The following is a 25,820-nucleotide window of genomic DNA, read 5'->3' as shown; positions in this document are numbered from 1 at the left end:
TGACACCTGCACTTACGCTAAGGTAAATATATATATACATATATATATATATATATATATATATATATATATATATATATATATATATATATATACACATTGTAAAGCGCTTTGAGCACTTGGAAAAGCGCTATAAAAAATGCAATTCATTATCATTATTATATATATATATATACTGTCTGACACCTGTACGTACGCTAAGGTAAATATATATATACATATATACATATATATATACATATACACTGTCTGACACCTGCACTTACGCTAAGGTAAATATATATATATATATATATATATATATATATATATATACACACATTGTAAAGCGCTTTGAGCACTTGGAAAAGCGCTATAAAAAATGCAATTCATTATCATTATTATATATATACTGTCTGCCACCTGTACGTACGCTAAGGTAAATATATACATATATGATACCTGCACTTATGCTAAGCTAAGTAGTGTCACAGAAAACCAGACAAGCGACTTATTTGATTAGAGCTCAGATTGATTGATTGATTTATTGATTGATTGATTGATTGATTGATTGATTGACTGATGTGTCCAGGTGAACCTGCTGTTTGACAACAATGGGACAGTGCTGTTTGCCATGTTCATGGCCGTATGGGGTGAGTTTAATTATGACTCTTACATTCAGTAAATGATTCTCCCCATACGGCCATGTTCATGACTCTTACATTCAGTAAATGATTCACCCCATACGGCCATGTTCATGGCCGTATGGGGTGAGTTTAATTATGACTCTTACATTCAGTAAATGATTCTCCCCATACGGCCATGTTCATGACTCTTACATTCAGTAAATGATTCACCCCATACGGCCATGTTCATGACTCTTACATTCAGTAAATGATTCACCCCATACGGCCATGTTCATGACTCTTACATTCAGTAAATGATTCACCCCATACGGCCATGTTCATGACTCTTACATTCAGTAAATGATTCACCCCATACGGCCATGTTCATGACTCTTACATTCAGTAAATGATTCACCCCATACGGCCATGTTCATGGCAGTATGGGGTGAGTTTAATTATGACTCTTACATTCAGTAAATGATCCACCCCATACGGCCATGTTCATGGCAGTATGGGGTGAGTTTAATTATGACTCTTACATTCAGTAAATGATTCGCCCCATACGGCCATGTTCATGACTCTTACATTCAGTAAATGATTCACCCCATACGGCCATGTTCATGACTCTTACATTCAGTAAATGATTCACCCCATACGGCCATGTTCATGACTCTTACATTCAGTAAATGATTCACCCCATACGGCCATGTTCATGACTCTTACATTCAGTAAATGATTCACCCCATACGGCCATGTTCATGACTCTTACATTCAGTAAATGATTCACCCCATACGGCCATGTTCATGACTCTTACATTCAGTAAATGATTCACCCCATACGGCCATGTTCATGACTCTTACATTCAGTAAATGATTCACCCCATACGGCCATGTTCATGGCCGTATGGGGTGAGTTTAATTATGACTCTTACATTCAGTAAATGATTCACCCCATACTGCCATGTTCATGGCAGTATGGGGAGAGTTTATATCTAAATGTCAAACGACTAAATGCCACGACTAAATGTTTGCACAGTAACTAAAAAAAGTAAGTGAAGTCAGTGGTGCAACTCCGTGTGGGGGTCCCCGCTGGGGGGGGGGGAGTTCCAGACCCCCAGGAACGCGCCCAGGGGGCCGGGCCGGTTCCGGCGTGCCGCCCCGTGTCCGAAACGGTTGAGAAATGATAGAGTTACCGTGTGGGGGTCCCTCTACTGTACCCTCTACTGTACTGTACTGTACTGTCACTGTACTGTACTGTACTGTACTGTACTTTACTGTACTGTACTGGCACACCCGAAATCATCATATATACAGTTAATATGTGCGTGTGTGTTTGTGTGTGTGTTAGGTTGCACACAGGTGGTGAAAAACAACCATGCTGTTTTCGTGCTCATACCCAGCCAGCCACCCACCCACCCACACACACACATAGTCACTTAAGGAAGTGGTTGCACCACTTAAAAAACATGTCGTGGATGCCCCTGGGACATCCTCAGTGATGTATCCCCAGGTCATCACCTGGGACATCCTCAGTGATGTATCCCCAGGTCATCACCTGGGACATCCTCATCGTATCCCAAGGTCATCACCTGGGACGTATCCTCAGTGATGTATCCCCAGGTCATCACCTGGGACGTATCCTCATCGTATCCCAAGGTCATCACATGGGACGTATCCTCAGTGATGTATCCCAAGGTCATCACCTGGGACGTATCCTCATCGTATCCCAAGGTCATCACATGGGACGTATCCTCAGTGATGTATCCCCAGGTCATCACCTGGGACGTATCCTCATCGTATCCCAAGGTCATCACCTGGGACGTATCCTCAGTGATGTATCCCCAGGTCATCACCTGGGACGTATCCTCATCGTATCCCAAGGTCATCACATGGGACGTATCCTCAGTGATGTATCCCAAGGTCATCACCTGGGACGTATCCTCATCGTATCCCAAGGTCATCACATGGGACGTATCCTCAGTGATGTATCCCAAGGTCATCACCTGGGACGTATCCTCAGTGATGTATCCCAAGGTCATCACCTGGGACGTATCCTCAGTGATGTATCCCAAGGTCATCACCTGGGACGTATCCTCAGTGATGTATCCCAAGGTCATCACCTGGGACGTATCCTCAGTGATGTATCCCAAGGTCATCACCTGGGACATATCCTCAGTGATGTATCCCAAGGTCATCACCTGGGACATCCTCAGTGATGTATCCCAAGGTCATCACCTGGGACGTATCCTCAGTGATGTATCCCACGGTCATCACCTGGGACGTATCCTCAGTGATGTATCCCAAGGTCATCACCTGGGACATCCTCAGTGATGTATCCCAAGGTCATCACCTGGGACGTATCCTCAGTGATGTATCCCAAGGTCATCACCTGGGACATCCTCAGTGATGTATCCCAAGGTCATCACCTGGGACGTATCCTCAGTGATGTATCCCACGGTCATCACCTGGGACGTATCCTCAGTGATGTATCCCAAGGTCATCACCTGGGACATCCTCAGTGATGTATCCCAAGGTCATCACCTGGGACGTATCCTCAGTGATGTATCCCAAGGTCATCACCTGGGACGTATCCTCAGTGATGTATCCCAAGGTCATCACCTGGGACGTATCCTCAGTGATGTATCCCAAGGTCATCACCTGGGACATCCTCAGTAATGTATCCCAAGGTCATCACCTGGGACGTATCCTCAGTGATGTATCCCAAGGTCACCACCTGGGACATCCTCAGTGATGTATCCCAAGGTCATCACCTGGGACGTATCCTCAGTGATGTATCCCAAGGTCATCACCTGGGACGTATCCTCAGTGATGTATCCCAAGGTCATCACCTGGGACGTATCCTCAGTGATGTATCCCAAGGTCATCACCTGGGACATCCTCAGTGATGTATCCCCAGGTCATCACCTGGGACGTATCCTCAGTGATGTATCCCCAGGTCATCACCTGGGACGTATCCTCAGTGATGTATCCCCAGGTCATCACCTGGGACGTATCCTCAGTGATGTATCCCAAGGTCATCACCTGGGACATCCTCAGTGATGTATCCCCAGGTCATCACCTGGGACGTATCCTCAGTGATGTATCCCCAGGTCATCACCTAGGACATCCTCAGTGATGTATCCCCAGGTCATCACCTGGGACATCCTCAGTGATGTATCCCAAGGTCATCACCTGGGACGTATCGTCAGTGATGTATCCCAAGGTCATCACCTGGGACGTATCCTCAGTGATGTATCCCCAGGTCATCAGGGTTTCGGGTACAGAGGTATCTCTGGACCCCTAGGGGTCAGTACCCGGGTCCCCCGGGTGGAGAGACAACATCTTATCTGAGCCGCTCTGTTTAAACTGTGTTCTATTGTTCTATTCTATTGTTTAAACTGTAGTGTTTTGTTGTTTCCATTGTGCTCCTTCCTGTGTGTTCAATTCATTCAGCCACTCTGTTCCTGGAGTTCTGGAAGAGACACAAGGCTTCATACGTCACTCTGTGGAAGGTTTCTGATTGGTCCGAGGAGGAGGTATACGTGTTTCTGATTGGTCCGAGGAGGAGGTACACGTGTCTGTTCTGTGTTGATAGCTTGGAGATCTGTTCTGTGTTGATAGCTTGGAGATCTGTTCTGTGTTGATAGCTTGGAGATCTGTTGTGGTCAGGAACACCATATTGTTGGATAGACTATAATCTCTAAATGCAGCTTAATGTTTTGTGGTTCACTGCATTTAAGACATCAAGTATAACATTGTGATCTGTTGTTCACACGTTGACCACTAGGAGGCGCTGTAGCGTAAAGTAACAAGTTATGTGTTCTATGTTGTTCACACCTTGACCACTAGGAGGAGCTGATCCTGGACATCGTGAACGACGCCAGCTGTTCTCCCCGACAGTACCGACACTCCTACCTCCGCAGCACCCTGATCCTGATCTGTGTTACTGTGATGGTGAGTTATGATGTCACTGTGAGGTCACTATAGAGCGTCGCAGTCCCGCCTCCTACCCGGGACCAGGAAATGAAATCCAATGCATTATTCTCATAGACATTTCGTAGTATTTATTTAAAGACGGTTACGCCGCGGACAAAGCCAACTCGAGTCGTGACAACTCATGACAACACAAACAATATTTTGGACCAAACAAATAATTAGAAAGAAGAAAAAAAGGGCAGGTTACAACACCTTTTTTGTTGTTTTTCTTCTTTCTAATTATTTGTTTGGTCCAAAATATTGTTTGTGTTGTCATGAGTTGTCACGACTCGAGTTGGCTTTGTCCGCGGCGTAACCGTCTTTAAATAAATACTTTACGAAATGTCTATGAGAATAATGCATTGGATTTCATTTCCTGGTCCAGGGTAGGAGGCGGGACTGCGACGCTCTATAGAGACCCAGTAGAACTAAATGTCAGGGAGGGACTAGTGGAGAAGAGATCCAGTAGAACTAAATGTCAGGGAGGGACTAGTGGAGAAGGGATCCAGTAGAACTAAATGTCAGGGAGGGACTAGTGGAGAAGAGACCCAGTAGAACTAAATGTCAGGGAGGGACTAGTGGAGAAGAGATCCAGTAGAACTAAAATGCCATTCTATGTTTGGTTTCTGCATGCGTGTGTGTGTGTGCGTGCGTGCGTGCGTGCGTGCGTGCGTGCGTGCGTGTGTGCGTGCGTGCGTGCGTGCGTGCGTGCGTGCGTATGTGCGTGTGTGTGTGTGCGTGCGTATGAGCGTGTGTGTGTGTGTGTGTGTGTGTGTGTGTGTGTGTGTGTGTGTGTGTGTGTGTGTACTCAAACAGATCCTGGTCATCATAGGGTTAACCCACGTGCTGGTGATCTTCCGGGTGATGTCAGCCGTCCTATTGGCCGAGAACTCCTGGCAGTTCCTGAGTGACAACTCCAACACCGGAGCTATGATGATTGGAGGATTCCTCCATTACATCATCATTAGTGTGATGACACGGGTATGACTCATATGTTCATTCATCTGTTATAAAAAAATAAAAAACTTAATTACAATTTACAATTTACAATTTAGGCATTTAGCAGACGCTCTTAATCCAGAGCGACTTACATTAAGCAATAACAAAAAGCATGGCATACATCACATGTATAAAAAGTAGTTATCATGAATCATGCGTAAACTAAGAACGTAACAGTGGAGTATCTATGTAAACTATACATACTATACTATATAATATATTATACATGTGTACTATAAAGTGCTATGACTACATAAAGTGCAATTCTAGAGCTGTCTACATAACAAGCTATAAGTCTGTTTAAAATACTATCTAAGTTTACATAATGTGCTATCTAAGGGGCGCCAGAAGGGAGAAGAGTTTGGGACGTGTGGAGCGTTGTCCCGGCGTTTTTAGTGAAGGTACCTCCAGCTTCCCTGCGTTGGCTGATCTGAGTGAGCGGGAGGGTTTGTAGGGTACGATCATACTTGTGAGATATGGGGGGGCCATACCTTTGGTTGCTTTGAATGCCAGCATCAGAGTTTTGTATTCTGTGCGGGCAGCGACCGGGAGCCAATGGAGCGAGCGGAGAAGGGGGGAGACGTGTGAGAATTTTGGCTGGTTGAAGACCAAGCGTGCTGCGGCATTTTGGATCAGTTGGAGGGGTAGGCCAGTAAGGAGGGAGTTGCAATAGTCAAGTTTTGACAAGACTGTTGTCTGGATTAGGAGCTGGGCTGATTCCTGGGTGAGGAACGGTCTAATTTGTCGTATGTTGTAGAGTGTAAACCTACAGCATCTAGTGACAGCTGTGATGTGTGTTTTGAACGAGAGCTGACTGTCCAGGACAACACCAAGGTTCCTGGCTGTCGGGACAGACTTTACCAGGGCGTTGTCTACGGAGATAGTTAGCTCCCGCATAGGGCAGGACTTAGCTGGGAAGAACAGAAGCTCAGTCTTGTCTGGGTTCAGCTTGAGGTGGTTGGAAGACATCCACTGTGAGATGTCAGCCAGGCATGCAGTGATGCGCTCTTCTACCTGGGTGGCAGAGGGGGGGAAGGATAGAAACAGTTGTGTGTCATCAATCAATTAATCATTTGTTATAATTATTATAGAATATATATCTGCCGTTAGATCTAGTGGTATAAACACTGAAAACACTACAGCTGTTTTGATGTGTTACGTCGCGCGTCATTGGTGCTCTGGGTCTCTGAAAAACATGAACGTGTTAAAGGACAACTTTGGGGTTTTTTCAACCAAGGTTCATGTTTTAGGTTGTTAGAGAAAGTTAAAAGGGTGAGTGTTTTTTATTTTTTGCTGCTGCAAGTGGCTAAAAATGTCATTTTTGACAAAATTGTACGGAGATTTCTTAATTGTTATTTACTATAGTGCTACTAGACCACAGGAAAGATCACAGGATCTACTGAATGTGAAGGTAGGGGTACTAGGGGGATGCCATACTGTGTCGTAGGCTCAATATGTCAGTTTGTCACCTCCCCCTTCGCATTCAATAGATCCCGTGATCTTTTGTGGCCAGATGTAATTTCCTGGGGTCTAGTAGGACTATAGTAAATAATAATAAAGAAATTACGTACATTGTTGTTAAAAAAAATACATATTTAGCCACTTCTCGAATGCCCCCACCCCCCTGTCAAAATGAGCTAAAATCGTTAAAACGAAAGAAAGCAGCAAATGAAAATGAAATAACACTCATATTTCAACAACAACCTAACCTTGGTTGTGAAAAAAGTTGTCTTTTAAAGGGATAGTTCAGATTTTTTGAACTTAAGTTGTATGAAATACTTGCCATTAATATAGTGGTTGCAACTGTATTAATTGATTGCCCGAGTCCTGTGGTGGGAGTTCTGCTCTGGTTTTGGTCAGTATTAAGTAGTTCCGGTCATTTTGTGGGGGGCACTGGGAAGTTGCACTAATATTTTAGAAATAGGTCAACAATACAAATGACGTTAGTTTTGTGGATTAATTTACTTTTACTGCGTGGCCCCAGTGCCCCCCACAAAATGACCGGAACTACTTGATATTTCACCAAAACCAGAGCAGAACTCCCACCACAGGACTCGGGCAATCAATTAATACAGTTGTAACCACTATATTAATGGCAAGTATTTCATACATGAGGCGGTGGCTCAGGGGTAGAGTGCCTGGATGGTAACCGTAAGGTTGCCAGTTCGAACCCGGGCTCCCCCAGAGTTATTGTCGAAGTGTCCTTGAGCAAGACACTGAACCCCTAATTGCTCCCGATGTGCTAGTTGGTGCCTTGCATGGTTTCCGCTGCCATCGGTGTATGAATGTGTGTGTGAATGGGTGAATGTAATGCACAATCTCTGTAAAGCGCCTTGGATAAAGGCGCTATATAAATGCACCATTTACCATACAACTTCAAAAAATCTGAACTATCCCTTTAAGGTGAGTTAAAACCTGAAAAGATCTGTTTGTTTCCAGTCGCTTCCCTTTGGTCATGGGAAAAACAAGTCCCTTCGTTCCTACTTCCTACTTCCTAGTTCCTAGTGTCGTGTATTTTCACACACAACTAACCACTGAAACTCACTAAAGTGGAGAGATAAATTAACTCTAAAGCAAGCAGCAAACTGTAGTCATCAGATCGAAGAGAAATAGGCAGAGAGAGTGAACTGAGATCTCAGAGTTGACCATTTATTTCAGACCAAAGACAGAGAGCTTCGCCTTTAGACCCTGAGCCTGGAGCTCAGGGCCCCATGACTGACCCACCGCAGCGGCCAGCCAAGACTAGTAACTCTTCATTTACAACAGGACATGATATATACTTTTCACAAAACAACAGTTGAACTCTGGGTGTGGTTAAGATTTACATAGAGCTTGAGAAACACATTTGGTGCCTTCAAGGTTTCTTGAGACAAAAGAATGCTAAATGTTGTCTCCAACACCTCACCAAGCCTCAAAGAGTTTAGAACAAAGCAAGGTACTCAGGCTGAGTGATTGCTCTGAGTCTAGACCGACCGTCTCCTAGCCCACTAACCATCACACTAGCACAGTGACCAAATGTATCTAGTCTAATTATTGCAAATATAGCATTATGGCCATATGGACTATATTTTACGAGACCACATTCCCCCCTTATGACAATCCACAAGATTGTCATACAAAGAATATATATATAGTCCATATTCAACTGTTGCACACCCCCCTTGACCCAATCATAGCCTACCAAACATCAGGAAAAACAACAAAAAAATCACACATTACAAAGAGTTCCCAAAATGATTACAGCTGGTTCAGATTACATGTTCACGTTCTTCAAATGATTCTTCTTCTACATCCACACAATTTCATCAATGTACACCTTGCATCACTTTTCGACACATTAAGACACTCACAATACCGCTGTCTGTAACTTCAAATCACCTTTTTAAACGAATTTCACATAACCTATGATCAATGATAGAAATGACTGCACTTAAAACACATACTGACATTAAATCACAACACTTTCTTCTTAACCCCATTGTTTCACTTTGAAACACCCACTTTGTTGGAATAATTATTGGCCTTCAATCTTAATAACTAAACACCCAGTTTAATATGATATTAAGATTAAAACATAGCCATAACATTCATTTTCAAATAAGTTTTTCGGACAAGTTTGATAAATTCATTTATATTTTGAAACTACTCTCCTTCAAAGGCTCGGTAAAGCGCCAGTACGATGCCAATACAGCGGCGACCGCTTCCGTCCTACGGCCGTTTTAGGTACCAATTAAGACTTAAAGAAGCGCGTCTATGCTTATCAGGTTACTACCGGGTTACTCCCTCACATTTAAAGGCAAAAGTTTTCTCAATAATAACAAAAGAATCTTGCACGTCATGGCAACTAACTGCCTTTAGTTGACTATATTGCAAACTAAATTTCACACGAGAAAAGAATAATCAGCTTTACTAATTCCAAGACGATTTTATACTTAAGCGCATGAGAGGGGCAAACGGGATCTCGTTCATCTGACACAGGGCATCAATTAATTTCAATAAAGCTAACATTATTTAACTCAAACCCAAATTACCCCTAGGCTCTATTTCTTGAATCAACTTCTTAACTAATTTAAATTCGACAAAACACAAACATCAACATATGCCTACATATACGCTGAATAGACTTACATTTAGACACACTTTTTGAATACAGATAAAGACTGTTGAATCTCCATCCGTTATTAATAAAACTTTTTATAATGTCGCTCTTTTCATTGTCCCTCACCTCATGTCCGTTTTCAGCCATGCTTGGGTCAAACAAGCTGCATGAAGAACTGTTGCAACGTTCCCGCGCACCGCTGTCGCTCCCATTGTCCTTCCTTGCCCATCCAACACAGCACCATTCTCCCCCCTTCCAGACATTATATGAATATGAAATATCACATAATGACTGGAAAGAAAAATATGAACGCTCGTGTAGCTACAGGCCCGGTCGAAACAAAGATACGCGACGCAAAACGAGCTTGCAGATCCGCTGTATTTGAAGAATGAATGAAACCGTGGTCGCCGTTCGTGAACACCTCCGCTGACGAATTGAACCGTGCTGAGCGCTCCCTTCTCCCGGTGCACGCCGTGATGAACGCTCTCGGTCCGCTGCTTGGTGAAGGCCGTGTAGATCGATCGCCTTCCTCGGGTTGGAGACCCGCTGCTCCCCGCCGAGACGTGAAGAGACGCAGGTCGCCCGCCGGCGCGCCGTAGAGGCCTGCTGCACTCCGCCTCGTCGCCGAACCCAGGTCGCCGTCCACATCGGAGATTCGGAGCGCACCGCTTGTGCCATCGTCCCCCTCCTCGCCGAAGAGAAGACCACTTCTTCCCGCTGTAGATGAACGAAAAATCTAACTAACCACCGCTTGCCGAAATCAGACTGAATTATCCAAAAGTCCCGCTGGTCCTTTTTGCCTGGCGCTGGAACGCACCAAAGACACAGGATTTCGATCACCACTTATGTCGTGTATTTTCACACACAACTAACAACAAACTATACTAAACTAGAGAGATAAATTAACTCTCTAACGCAAACTGTAGAGTACAATTTACAATTTACAATTTAGGCATTTAGCAGACGCTCTTAATCCAGAGCGACTTACATTAAGCAATAACAAAAGCATGGCATACATCACATATATAAAAAGTAGTTATCATGAATCATGCGTAGACTAAGAACGTAACAGTGGAGTATCTATGTAAACTATACATACTATACTATATAATATATTATACATGTGTACTATAAAGTGCTATGACTACATAAAGTGCAATTCTAGAGCTGTCTACGTAACAAGCTATAAGTCTGTTTAAAAGAGTAGTGAAAAACCTTGTCAAAAGCATCGAATCGGATGGAGAAACGTAGGCAGAGAAGTGAACTGGAGATCCATGTTGACCATTTTATTCAAACCAAAGACAAAGAGCTTCGCCGTGGGCCCTGAGCTGGAGCTCAGGAGCTCCCAGCACTGACCGTAGCCAGCTAAGACTGATGACTTTCACATGACAAAATGACATGATATATACTTTTCACAAAACAACAGTTGAACTCTGGGTGTGGTTAAGGTTTACATAGAGCTTGAGAAACAAATTTGGTGCCTTCAAGGTTTCTTGAGACAAAAGAATGCTAAATGTTGTCTCCAACACCTCACCAAGCCTCAAAGAGTTAGAACAAAGCAAGGTACTCAGGCTGAGTGATTGCTCTGAGTCTAGACCGACCGTCTCCTAGCCCACTAACCATCACACTAGCACAGTGACCAAATGTATCTAGTCTAATTATTGCAAATATAGCATTATGGCCATATGGACTATATTTTACGAGACCACACTAGCAGGGGCGGTTATTAGCGCTACGCAAACTACGCAACTGCGTAGAGCCCCGACGGCTAGAGGCCCCGAGAGTTCTCCCTGAAAAATTTCTAATATTGCAGCCCATTGCGTCGCAGTTGATTTTTCACCTATCAGTAAGCTGCGGTCGGTTTGGGGCCGGGGGGCCCCCCAGGGGGGCCTCCGACGGACACACGTCGCTTCCTCCTCCCAACCGGCGTCACTTCTTCATCCTCCCGTTAAGCGACGCCCGGCCGTCCCGTTGTGGGGCCCCCTGTTGTCCCCCTCTGCGCTGAGCAGTGCCGTGCTGGCTTGCGCTGCAGAATTAGAGCAGATCTACAAGCTCACAACGCGTCGCAGGGCGACGCGTTGTGAGCTTGTAGATCGGCCGCGCAAGGCAGTTGAATTATACACACAATGGAAACCAAACATAAACATTGCTGAACACATGGATGTACTAGTGCTGCTAGTTCTGTACTAGTACTAGTACTAGCACTAGTACTAGTGCTGCTAGTTCCTAGTGCTGCTAGTTCCTAGTGCTGCTAGTTCCTAGTGCTGCTAGTTCCTGAGTCTGAACACATGTATGTACTAGTGCTGCTAGTTCCTGAGTCTGAACACATGTATGTACTAGTGCTGCTAGTTCCTGAGTCTGTATGTACTAGTGCTGCTAGTTCCTGAGTCTTGAGTGCTGCTAGTTCCTGAGTCTTGAGTGCTGCTAGTTCCTGAGTCTTGAGTGCTGCTAGTTCCTGAGTCTTGAGTGCTGCTAGTTCCTGAGTCTTGAGTGCTGCTAGTTCCTGAGTCTTGAGTGCTGCTAGTTCCTGAGTCTTGAGTGCTGCTAGTTCCTGAGTCTTGAGTGCTGCTAGTTCCTGAGTCTGTATGTACTAGTGCTGCTAGTTCCTGAGTCTTGAGTGCTGCTAGTTCCTGAGTCTTGAGTGCTGCTAGTTCCTGAGTCTTGAGTGCTGCTAGTTCCTGAGTCTTGAGTGCTGCTAGTTCCTGAGTCTTGAGTGCTGCTAGTTCCTGAGTCTTGAGTGCTGCTAGTTCCTGAGTCTTGAGTGCTGCTAGTTCCTGAGTCTTGAGTGCTGCTAGTTCCTGAGTCTTGAGTGCTGCTAGTTCCTGAGTCTTGAGTGCTGCTAGTTCCTGAGTCTTGAGTGCTGCTAGTTCCTGAGTCTTTGAGTGCTGCTAGTTCCTGAGTCTTTGAGTGCTGCTAGTTCCTGAGTCTTGAGTGCTGCTAGTTCCTGAGTCTTGAGTCTTGAGTGCTGCTAGTTCCTGAGTCTTGAGTCTTGAGTGCTGCTAGTTCCTGAGTCTTTAGTGCTGCTAGTTCCTGAGTCTTGAGTGCTGCTAGTTCCTGAGTCTTGAGTCTTGAGTGCTGCTAGTTCCTGAGTCTTGAGTCTTGAGTGCTGCTAGTTCCTGAGTCTTGAGTGCTGCTAGTTCCTGAGTCTTGAGTCTTGAGTGCTGCTAGTTCCTGAGTCTTGAGTCTTGAGTGCTGCTAGTTCCTGAGTCTTGAGTCTTGAGTGCTGCTAGTTCCTGAGTCTTGAGTGCTGCTAGTTCCTGAGTCTTGAGTCTTGAGTGCTGCTAGTTCCTGAGTCTTTGAGTGCTGCTAGTTCCTGAGTCTTTGAGTGCTGCTAGTTCCTGAGTCTTTGAACACATGTATGTACTTGAGTGCTCAGGAGTTCCTGAGTCTTTGCAAAGGGTTAGATTTTTGCCGAGTCCTGGCAGTCAGTTCAGTTGGAACAACGATGGTATACACCAGGGGTTCTCAACCCGTGGGTCGCGACCCCTCGGGGGGTCGTCAAATTATTTTAGGGGGTCCCCCTATTAAAAAAAAAAAAAGAAATGTTGAGCTTGTAGATCTGCTATTTTTCAATAGCTAAATTATAACAATGCTCAAAACACCAAAAGGGGTTCCCGCCCAAAATGGTATAAGGTTATTGTAGCAGTCAATTTCGGGAGTCGGGAGGGGGCGGGGGGGGGGGGGGGGGTCCCGAGACATTGCCAAAGCATTTCCGGGGGTCCCCGGCCAAAAACGTTGAGAACCCCTGGTATACACAACACTGATGACATCATAGATGACATCATGACATTTATACTTGACCTTGTGACCTTGTTTGTGTTCCAGATCAACAGGATGGTGGCCATGAAGCTGTGTGACATAGGTGTGAACACACACACACGCACACACACGCACACGCACGCACGCACGCACGCACGCACGCACGCACGCACGCACGCACGCACGCACGCACGCACGCACGCATTTTGCTTTATGAGTGAATGACGTGGTAATTTACATGAGGTAACTTTATTGTCCCTCTTAGAGGAGAACAGGTCGTTCGACGACCTGGAGAAGAGTTTCACCCTCAAGATGTTCACCTTCCAGTTCTTCACATACTTCTCCTCCCTCTTCTACGTGGGCTTCTTCCTGGGAAGGTAGGTGCACTTCCTCTTCTACGTGGGCTTCTTCCTGGGAAGGTAGGTGCACTTCCTCTTCTACGTGGGCTTCTTCCTGGGAAGGTAGGTGCACTTCCTCTTCTACGTGGGCTTCTTCCTGGGAAGGTAGGTGCACTTCCTCTTCTACGTGGGCTTCTTCCTGGGAAGGTAGGTGCACTTCCTCTTCTACGTGGGCTTCTTCCTGGGAAGGTAGGTGCACTTCCTCTTCTACGTGGGCTTCTTCCTGGGAAGGTAGGTGCACTTCCTCTTCTACGTGGGCTTCTTCCTGGGAAGGTAGGTGCACTTCCTCTTCTACGTGGGCTTCTTCCTGGGAAGGTAGGTGCACTTCCTCTTCTACGTGGGCTTCTTCCTGGGAAGGTAGGTGCACTTCCTCTTCTACGTGGGCTTCTTCCTGGGAAGGTAGGTGCACTTCCTCTTCTACGTGGGCTTCTTCCTGGGAAGGTAGGTGCACTTCCTCTTCTACGTGGGCTTCTTCCTGGGAAGGTAGGTGCACTTCCTGTAGCAGAGTGGATCTACTTCCTGTAGCAGAGTGGATCTACTTCCTGTAGCAGAGTGGATCTACAACCTGTAGCAGAGTGGATCTACTTCCTGTAGCAGAGGAGATCTACTTCCTGTAGCAGAGTGGATCTACTTCCTGTAGCAGAGTGGATCTACTTCCTGTAGCATAGTGGATCTACTTCCTGTAGCAGAGTGGATCTACAACCTGTAGCAGAGTGGATCTACTTCATGTAGCAGAGGAGATCTACTTCCTGTAGCAGAGTAGATCTACTTCCTGTAGCAGAGTGGATCTACTTCCTGTAGCAGAGTGGATCTACTTCCTGTAGCAGAGTGGATCTACTTCCTGTAGCAGAGTGGATCTACTTCCTGTAGCAGAGTGGATCTACTTCCTGTAGCAGAGTAGATCTACTTCCTGTAGCAGAGTAGATCTACTTCCTGGGAAGGTAGCCACAATCAGCCAATCAACTCTGACTCGACAGCATTGCAATGCTAAATAATTATACGTCAGGATCTCTAGCCTGCATTTACACAAAGATGTGTGTACGGTAACTTGGTACATGTTTATGGTATATTTAATTAAAAAAAATGTTTAATGTTTGTAACTATACAACCTGACAGGGTAAACTGATGTTTTGTAGCGGATTCAAATGGAAATCAACCGAAACACGGACACGTCCGACGTCCGTTGGTCGCGTTGTCCGACTATTACCAACCCTGATCCTAAATCTTACCCTAACCCGAACCTCAGTCTTAAACAGCTACATAAGTCAGTTTCACAGTATCTTTGCTTTGGCGGCAGTCATTTCCTAATAGCAGCCAGAAGGTCCAGATAACCTGCTGGCTCCTCTGCATTCTAGTGATAAACTGTGATTATCACTTGAAGCGGGCGGCGTTTTATAACTCTATTCTGACAGGATAAACGGCCATCCTGGAGGTTATGTGAGGATTGCAGGGAAGTGGAGGCTGGAAGAGGTGAGTGTAAATATCTATAAGGTCATCATGTTGAAGTATAAATATCTATAACTTCATCATGTTGAAGTATAAATGTCTATAAGTTCATCATGTTGAAGTATAAATGTCTATAAGTTCATCACGTTGAAGTATAAATATCTATAACTTCATCATGTTGAAGTATAAATGTCTATAAGTTCATCATGTTGAAGTATAAATGTCTATAAGTTCATCATGTTGAAGTATAAATATATATAAGTTCATCATGTTGAAGTATAAATGTCTATAACTTCATCATGTTGAAGTATAAATGTATATAAGTTCATCATGTTGAAGTATAAATATCTATAAGTTCATCATGTTGAAGTATAAATGTCTATAACTTCATCATGTTGAAGTATAAATGTATAAGTTCATCATGTTGAAGTATAAATGTTTATAACTTCATCATGTTGAAGTATAAATATCTATAAGTTCATCATGTTGAAGTATAAATGTCTATAAGTTCATCATGTTGAAGTATAAATGTCTATAACTTCATCATGTTGAAGTATAAATATCTATAAGTTCATCATGTTGAAGTATAAATATCTATAAGTTCATCATGTTGAAGTATAAATGTCTATAACTTCATCATGTTGAAGTATAAATATCTATAAGTTCATCATGTTGAAGTATAAATGTCTATAACTTCATCATGTTGAAGTATAAATGTCTATAACTTCATCATGTTGAAGTATAAATATCTATAAGTTCATCATGTTGAAGTATAAATGTCTATAACTTCATCATGTTGAAGTATAAATATCTATAAGTTATTAATGTTGAAGTATAAATGTCTATAAGTTCATCATGTTGAAGTATAAATGTCTATAAGTTCATCATGTTGAAGTATAAATCTCTATAAGTTCATCATGTTGAAGTATAAATCTCTATAAGTTCATCATGTTGAAGTATAAATATCTATAAGTTCATCATGTTGAAGTATAAATGTCTATAAGTTCATCATGTTGAAGTATAAATGTCTATAAGTTCATCATGTTGAAGTATAAATGTCTATAAGTTCATCATGTTGAAGTATAAATGTCTATAAGTTCATCATGTTGAAGTATAAATGTCTATAACTTCATCATGTTGAAGTATAAATGTCTATAAGTTCATCATGTTGAAGTATAAATGTGAAGTATAAATGTCTATAAGTTCATCATGTTGAAGTATAAATATCTATAAGTTCATCATGTTGAAGTATAAATGTCTATAAGTTAATCATGTTGAAGTATAAATATCTCTAAGTTCATCATGTTGAAGTATAAATGTCTATAACTTTATCATGTTGAAGTATAAATGTCTATAAGTTCATCATGTTGAAGTATAAATATCTATAAGTTCATCATGTTGAAGTATAAATGTCTATAAGTTCATCATGTTGAAGTATAAATGTCTATAACTTCATCATGTTGAAGTATAAATATCTATAAGTTCATCATGTTGAAGTATAAATGTCTATAAGTTCATCATGTTGAAGTATAAATGTCTATAACTTCATCATGTTGAAGTATAAATATCTATAAGTTAATAATGTTGAAGTATAAATGTCTATAAGTTCATCATGTTGAAGTATAAATGTCTATAAGTTCATCATGTTGAAGTATAAATATCTATAACTTCATCATGTTGAAGTATAAATCTCTATAAGTTAATAATGTTGAAGTATAAATGTCTATAAGTTCATCATGTTGAAGTATAAATGTCTATAAGTTCATCATGTTGAAGTATAAATATCTATAACTTCATCATGTTGAAGTATAAATCTCTATAAGTTCATCATGTTGAAGTATAAATATCTATAACTTCATCATGTTGAAGTATAAATATCTATAAGTTCATCATGTTGAAGTATAAATGTCTATAAGTTCATCATGTTGAAGTATAAATATCTATAACTTCATCATGTTGAAGTATAAATATCTATAAGTTCATCATGTTGAAGTATAAATGTCTATAACTTCATCATGTTGAAGTATAAATATCTATAAGTTCATCATGTTGAAGTATAAATGTCTATAACTTCATCATGTTGAAGTATAAATATCTATAAGTTCATCATGTTGAAGTATAAATGTCTATAAGTTCATCATGTTGAAGTATAATATCTATAACTTCATCATGTTGAAGTATAAATATCTATAAGTTCATCATGTTGAAGTATAAATGTCTATAACTTCATCATGTTGAAGTATAAATATCTATAAGTTCATCATGTTGAAGTATAAATGTCTATAAGTTCATCATGTTGAAGTATAAATATCTATAAGTTCATCATGTTGAAGTATAAATGTCTATAACTTCATCAAGTTGAAGTATAAATGTCTATAAGTTCATCATGTTGAAGTATAAATATCTATAAGTTCATCATGTTGAAGTAAAAATGTCTATAACTTCATCATGTTGAAGTATAAATGTCTATAAGTTCATCATGTTGAAGTATAAATGTCTATAAGTTCATCATGTTGAAGTATAAATGTCTATAAGTTCATCATGTTGAAGTATAAATGTCTATAACTTCATCATGTTGAAGTATAAATGTCTATAAGTTCATCATGTTGAAGTATAAATGTGAAGTATAAATGTCTATAAGTTCATCATGTTGAAGTATAAATATCTATAAGTTCATCATGTTGAAGTATAAATGTCTATAAGTTAATCATGTTGAAGTATAAATATCTCTAAGTTCATCATGTTGAAGTATAAATGTCTATAACTTTATCATGTTGAAGTATAAATGTCTATAAGTTCATCATGTTGAAGTATAAATATCTATAAGTTCATCATGTTGAAGTATAAATGTCTATAAGTTCATCATGTTGAAGTATAAATGTCTATAACTTCATCATGTTGAAGTATAAATATCTATAAGTTCATCATGTTGAAGTATAAATGTCTATAAGTTCATCATGTTGAAGTATAAATGTCTATAACTTCATCATGTTGAAGTATAAATATCTATAAGTTAATAATGTTGAAGTATAAATGTCTATAAGTTCATCATGTTGAAGTATAAATGTCTATAAGTTCATCATGTTGAAGTATAAATATCTATAACTTCATCATGTTGAAGTATAAATCTCTATAAGTTAATAATGTTGAAGTATAAATGTCTATAAGTTCATCATGTTGAAGTATAAATGTCTATAAGTTCATCATGTTGAAGTATAAATATCTATAACTTCATCATGTTGAAGTATAAATCTCTATAAGTTCATCATGTTGAAGTATAAATATCTATAACTTCATCATGTTGAAGTATAAATATCTATAAGTTCATCATGTTGAAGTATAAATGTCTATAAGTTCATCATGTTGAAGTATAAATATCTATAACTTCATCATGTTGAAGTATAAATATCTATAAGTTCATCATGTTGAAGTATAAATGTCTATAACTTCATCATGTTGAAGTATAAATATCTATAAGTTCATCATGTTGAAGTATAAATGTCTATAACTTCATCATGTTGAAGTATAAATATCTATAAGTTCATCATGTTGAAGTATAAATGTCTATAAGTTCATCATGTTGAAGTATAATATCTATAACTTCATCATGTTGAAGTATAAATATCTATAAGTTCATCATGTTGAAGTATAAATGTCTATAACTTCATCATGTTGAAGTATAAATATCTATAAGTTCATCATGTTGAAGTATAAATGTCTATAAGTTCATCATGTTGAAGTATAAATATCTATAAGTTCATCATGTTGAAGTATAAATGTCTATAACTTCATCAAGTTGAAGTATAAATGTCTATAAGTTCATCATGTTGAAGTATAAATATCTATAAGTTCATCATGTTGAAGTAAAAATGTCTATAACTTCATCATGTTGAAGTATAAATGTCTATAAGTTCATCATGTTGAAGTATAAATATCTATAAGTTCATCATGTTGAAGTATAAATATCTATAACTTCATCATGTTGAAGTATAAATGTCTATAAGTTCATCATGTTGAAGTATAAATATCTATAAGTTCATCATGTTGAAGTATAAATGTCTATAACTTCATCATATTGAAGTATAAATGTCTATAAGTTCATCATGTTGAAGTATAAATGTCTATAACTTCATCATGTTGAAGTATAAATGTCTATAAGTTCATCATGTTGAAGTATAAATGTCTATAACTTCATCATGTTGAAGTATAAATATCTATAAGTTCATCATGTTGAAGTATAAATATCTATAAGTTCATCATGTTGAAGTATAAATGTCTATAACTTCATCATGTTGAAGTATAAATGTCTATAACTTCATCATGTTGAAGTATAAATAAATATCTATAAGTTCATCATGTTGAAGTATAAATGTCTATAACTTCATCATGTTGAAGTATAAATATCTATAAGTTAATAATGTTGAAGTATAAATGTCTATAAGTTCATCATGTTGAAGTATAAATGTCTATAAGTTCATCATGTTGAAGTATAAATATCTATAACTTCATCATGTTGAAGTATAAATGTCTATAAGTTCATCATGTTGAAGTATAAATGTCTATAAGTTCATCATGTTGAAGTATAAATATCTATAACTTCATCATGTTGAAGTATAAATGTCTATAAGTTCATCATATTGAAGTATAAATGTCTATAAGTTCATCATGTTGAAGTATAAATGTCTATAACTTCATCATGTTGAAGTATAAATGTCTATAAGTTCATCATGTTGAAGTATAAATGTCTATAAGTTCATCATGTTGAAGTATAAATGTCTATAACTTCATCATGTTGAAGTATAAATATCTATAAGTTCATCATGTTGAAGTATAAATATCTATAAGTTCATCATGTTGAAGTATAAATGTCTATAACTTCATCATGTTGAAGTATAAATGTCTATAACTTCATCATGTTGAAGTATAAATATCTATAAGTTCATCATGTTGAAGTATAAATGTCTATAACTTCATCATGTTGAAGTATAAATATCTATAAGTTAATAATGTTGAAGTATAAATGTCTATAAGTTCATCATGTTGAAGTATAAATGTCTATAAGTTCATCATGTTGAAGTATAAATATCTATAACTTCATCATGTTGAAGTATAAATGTCTATAAGTTCATCATGTTGAAGTATAAATGTCTATAAGTTCATCATGTTGAAGTATAAATATCTATAACTTCATCATGTTGAAGTATAAATGTCTATAAGTTCATCATGTTGAAGTATAAATGTCAATAAGTTCATCATGTTGAAGTATAAATGTCTATAAGTTCATCATGTTGAAGTATAAATGTCTATAACTTCATCATGTTGAAGTATAAATGTCTATAAGTTCATCATGTTGAAGTATAAATGTCTATAACTTCATCATGTTGAAGTATAAATGTCTATAACTTCATCATGTTGAAGTATAAATATCTATAAGTTCATCATGTTGAAGTATAAATGTCTATAAGTTCATCATGTTGAAGTATAAATGTCTATAACTTCATCATGTTGAAGTATAAATGTCTATAAGTTCATCATGTTGAAGTATTAATATCTATAAGTTCATCATGTTGAAGTATAAATGTCTATAACTTCATCATGTTGAAGTATAAATGTCTATAAGTTCATCATGTTGAAGTATAAATGTCTATAACTTCATCATGTTGAAGTATAAATATCTATAAGTTCATCATGTTGAAGTATAAATGTCTATAACTTCATCATGTTGAAGTATAAATGTCTATAAGTTCATCATGTTGAAGTATAAATGTCTATAACTTCATCATGTTGAAGTATAAATATCTATAAGTTCATCATGTTGAAGTATAAATCTCTATAAGTTCATCATGTTGAAGTATAAATGTCTATAACTTCATCATGTTGAAGTATAAATGTCTATAAGTTCATCATGTTGAAGTATAAATGTCTATAACTTCATCATGTTGAAGTATACATATCTATAAGTTCATCATGTTGAAGTATAAATCTCTATAAGTTCATCATGTTGAAGTATAAATATCTATAAGTTCATCATGTTGAAGTATAAATATCTATAAGTTCATCATGTTGAAGTATAAATGTCTATAACTTCATCATGTTGAAGTATAAATGTCTATAACTTCATCATGTTGAAGTATAAATATCTATAAGTTCATCATGTTGAAGTATAAATGTCTATAACTTCATCACGTTGAAGTATAAATGAATGAATGTAGATTATTTTAGAATCTAGAATACGTTCTTATTTATCATGTCTGTGATTTCACTGAAATGCATGTATTATTGTCCACACAGTGCCCCCAGAGGCTGTTAGGAATAATACAATTATAATAATCATAATCATAGTCATTTATTGTATTAGATGTTTCAGTGCCTCACAGACCCGTTATTTTAACAACATATATATTGTGTTATATATTTCAGTGCCACCCCAGCGGCTGCCTCACAGACCTGTTATTGTATTAATAACATATATATTGTGTTATATATTTCAGTGCCACCCCAGCGGCTGCCTCACAGACCTGTTCATCCAGATGGCGATCATCATGGTTCTCAAACAAACCATCAGCAACGTCTTTGAGTATTGTGGCCCGTAAGTAAAAACACGTGGACCTTAATATTATTTATAACCCAGTTATTTTTGCCAATTAGTCTCCCCCTTCCTGTAATTCCTGTCCTCTCCACCAGGTGGTTTGGCAGGGAACAGGGGTACAGTGAAGGTGTAATTTATGTCCTCTCCACCAGGTGGTTTGGGGGGGAACAGGGGTAAACTAAATGTGTAATTCCTGTCCTCTCCACCAGGTGGTTTGGGAGGGAACAGGGGTAAACTAAAGGTGTAATTCCTGTCCTCTCCACCAGGTGGTTTGGCAGCTGGCTGAAGGGCAAAAGGACCCAGAAGCTGCAGAGGAAGTGTGCTCATCGCTACCATGAGGGGGAGCTAGAGGGCAGCCACGGAGAAGAGCGCTGTGACAACTGTAAGCTGAGGGAGTGGCTCAGTAACTACACTCTGAACCACGTAGACTCCTTCACGCTGTTCAACGAGTTCCTGGAGATGGGTGAGTATTAGCTCTGTGTGTTAGCTCTGTTAGCGTTAAGGACTTCTCCTTAAAACTATGTTACTATAGCTCTGGTAGCAGGTTCATGTATTTTTTTAGTTGCATTGAGATCCCCATAGGGCGATTTTAGGTCGCTTCATATAAGAACTGTGTTTGAAAAAGAAACCGACCACCCCGGCCTTTCCGTCAGGGGAGTGGCTGTGCGTCGTTAATGATGTCCATTCATATTTGATACAGCCAGTTTCTGGAGAAAATGGAATTAATGTGGCCGTAAAAGCCTTGAAACTACATATGAAGGCAATGTCGCTGCTAATATACGTCACGCCCAGCTGTCAACACATTGCGTTCCTGAGATTCCTCGTTGACGTAAGCTCAGCTGGTGGTGACTCGACTCGTACTAACCACAAGACATTAAATATCAATAAAATAAAAATAAAAATAAACGTAATTAACATTCAGTTTCTGTTGTGCGACGGGCAGATGCAGCCACCCGCCTATACCGGAAATGTAGTCTCTGGGTTGTTTCACTCGTTTCTAACGCTTTTTTTGTTACTCTTTGGGTATATTTGTACATTTCCACCTTCAGTCGATGCTTCATATCCATGAGTGAAAAGGCCGGGGTGATCGGTTTATTTTTCAAACACAGTTCTTATATGAGGCGATCTAAAATCTCCCTATGGAGATTACAATGCAAATAAAAAGTAGACGAACCTGTGGATGGACGCCCTGACGACTCTGGTCCTTAGTGTTAGAAGGACTTCTCCTTAACACTGGGGGACTAAGTCTCTGGCGCATACTTCACAGATTGCTTGGTTTTGTGGAGTTGAAAGCCTACTGTCCTTAGTGGGAACACTAGACTACACTTTTTGGCCAAAGCCTACTGTCCTTAGTGAGAACACTACACTACACCTTTTGGCCAAAGCCTACTGTCCTTAGTGAGAACACTACACTACACCTTTTGGCCAAAGCCTACTGTCCTTAGTGGGAACACTAGACTACACCTTTTGGCCAAAATGTTAAATATTCCACCGGGGGGGACACACCACTAGTTACATTTTGTAATCTTCAGCGCCAAGTTTCGCAGCAACGGGCGATGGGACTTCGTGCTACACAGCCCCATGTCTGGGAAGTCCCTCCCCTTGTACCTTAGAGAGCCAAAGTCCACCTCCCCTTGTACCTGAGAGAGCCACGGTCCACCTCCCCTTGTACCTGAGAGAGCCACGGTCCACCTCCCCTTGTACCTGAGAACACCACAGTCCACCTCCCCTTGTACCTGAGAGAGCAACAGTCCACCTCCCCTTGTACCTGAGAGCGCTACAGTCCACCTCCCCTTGTACCTGAGAGAGCCACAGTCCACCTCCCCTTGTACCTGAGAGAGCCACAGTCCACCTCCCCTTGTACCTGAGAGAGCCACAGTCCACCTCCCCTAACCCTGAGAACACCACAGTCCACCTCCCCTTGTACCTGAGAGAGCCACAGTCCACCTCCCCTTGTACCTTAGAGAGCCACAGTCCACCTCCCCTAACCCTGAGAACACCACAGTCCACCTCCCCTTGTACCTTAGAGAGCCACAGTCCACCTCCCCTTGTACCTTAGAGCACCACGGTCCACCTCCCCTAACCCTGAGAGCGCCACAGTCCACCTCCCCTTGTAACTGAGAACACCACAGTCCACCTCCCCTTGTACCTGAGAGCGCCACAGTCCACCTCCCCTAACCCTGAGAGCGCCACAGTCCACCTCCCCTTGTACCTGAGAGAGCCACAGTCCACCTCCCCTTGTACTTGAGAGAGCCACAGTCCACCTCCCCTTGTACCTGAGAGAGCCACAGTCCACCTCCCCTTGTCCCTGAGAGCGCCACAGTCCACCTCCCCTTGTACCTGAGCGAGCCACAGTCCACCTCCCCTTGTACCTGAGCGAGCCACAGTCCACCTCCCCTTGCACCTGAGAGCCACCCTAGGGGACACGGGGAGAACATGTGAGGGAACCTATCCTAGGGGACACGGGGAGAACATGTGAGGGTACCTACCCTAGGGGACACGGGGAGAACATGTGAGGGTACCTACCCTAGGGGACACGGGGATAACATGTGAGGGAACCTATCCTAGGGGACACGGGGAGAACATGTGAGGGTACCTACCCTAGGGGACACGGGGAGAACATGTGAGGGTACCTACCCTAGGGGACACGGGGAGAACATGTGAGGGTACCTACCCTATAGGACACGAGGAGAACATGTGAGGGTACCTACCCTAGGGGACACGGGGAGAACATGTGAGGTTACCTACCCTAGGGGACACGAGGAGAACATGTGAGGGTACCTACCCTAGGGGACACGGGGAGAACATGTGAGGGTACCTACCCTAGGGGACACGGGGAGAACATGTGAGGGTACCTACCCTAGGGGACACGGGGAGAACATGTGAGGGTACCTACCCTAGGGAACACGGGGAGAACATGTGAGGGTACCTACCCTAGGGGACACGGGGAGAACATGTGAGGGTACCTACCCTAGGGGACATGGGGAGAACATGTGAGGGTACCTACCCTAGGGGACACGGGGAGCACATGTGAGGGTACCTACCCTAGGGGACACGGGGAGAACATGTGAGGGTACCTACCCTAGGGGACATGGGGAGAACATGTGAGGGTACCTACCCTAGGGGACACGGGGAGAACATGTGATGGTACCTACCCTAGGGGACATGGGGAGAACATGTGAGGGTACCTACCCTAGGGGACACGAGGAGAACATGTGAGGGTACCTACCCTAGGGGACATGGGGAGAACATGTGAGGGTACCTACCCTAGGGGACACGGGGAGAACATGTGAGGGTACCTACCCTAGGGGACACGGGGAGAACATGTGGGGGTACCTACCCTAGGGGACACGGGGAGAACATGTGGGGGTACCTACCCTAGGGGACACGAGGAGAACATGTGAGGGTACCTACCCTAGGGGACACGGGGAGAACATGTGAGGGTACCTACCCTAGGGGACATGGGGAGAACATGTGAGGGTACCTACCCTAGGGGACATGGGGAGAACATGTGAGGGTACCTACCCTAGGGGACACGGGGAGAACATGTGGGGGTACCTACCCTAGGGGACACGGGAGAACATGTGAGGGTACCTACCCTAGGGGACACGGGGAGAACATGTGGGGGTACCTACCCTAGGGGACAAGGGGAGAACATGTGAGGGTACCTACCCTAGGGGACACGAGGAGAACATGTGAGGGTACCTACCCTAGGGGACACGAGGAGAACATGTGAGGGTACCTACCCTAGGGGACACGGGGGAGAACATGTGAGGGTACCTACCCTAGGGGACACGAGGAGAACATGTGGGGGTACCTACCCTAGGGGACACGGGGAGAACATGTGAGGGTACCTACCCTAGGGGACACGAGGAGAACATGTGAGGGTACCTACCCTAGGGGACACGGGGAGAACATGTGGGGGTACCTACCCTAGGGGACAGGGGAGA

At 41.5% G+C, this 25,820-nt stretch overlaps 1 protein-coding gene across 1 annotated transcript in view; it reads left to right on the top strand.

The window, feature by feature from the left end:
* Positions 1–25,820, top strand: part of LOC306923227 (anoctamin-9-like) — a gene marked incomplete at its 5' end in the record, with an annotated part of 58,978 nt that overhangs the window by 13,725 nt on the left and 19,433 nt on the right. The window contains 9 exons of the mRNA XM_079501259.1: positions 572–632; positions 4,059–4,141; positions 4,455–4,559; positions 5,397–5,561; positions 13,504–13,540; positions 13,703–13,814; positions 15,248–15,305; positions 21,773–21,870; positions 22,137–22,333. Coding sequence (XP_079357385.1) covers positions 572–632; positions 4,059–4,141; positions 4,455–4,559; positions 5,397–5,561; positions 13,504–13,540; positions 13,703–13,814; positions 15,248–15,305; positions 21,773–21,870; positions 22,137–22,333 — 916 coding nt within the window. The remainder of the gene's footprint in view (positions 1–571; positions 633–4,058; positions 4,142–4,454; positions 4,560–5,396; positions 5,562–13,503; positions 13,541–13,702; positions 13,815–15,247; positions 15,306–21,772; positions 21,871–22,136; positions 22,334–25,820) is intronic.

Source organism: Electrona antarctica, assembly GCF_951216825.1.
Source record: "Electrona antarctica genome assembly, chromosome: 5".
Lineage (NCBI taxonomy): Eukaryota > Metazoa > Chordata > Actinopteri > Myctophiformes > Myctophidae > Electrona > Electrona antarctica.
This window is presented reverse-complemented; position numbering and strand designations above follow the sequence as displayed.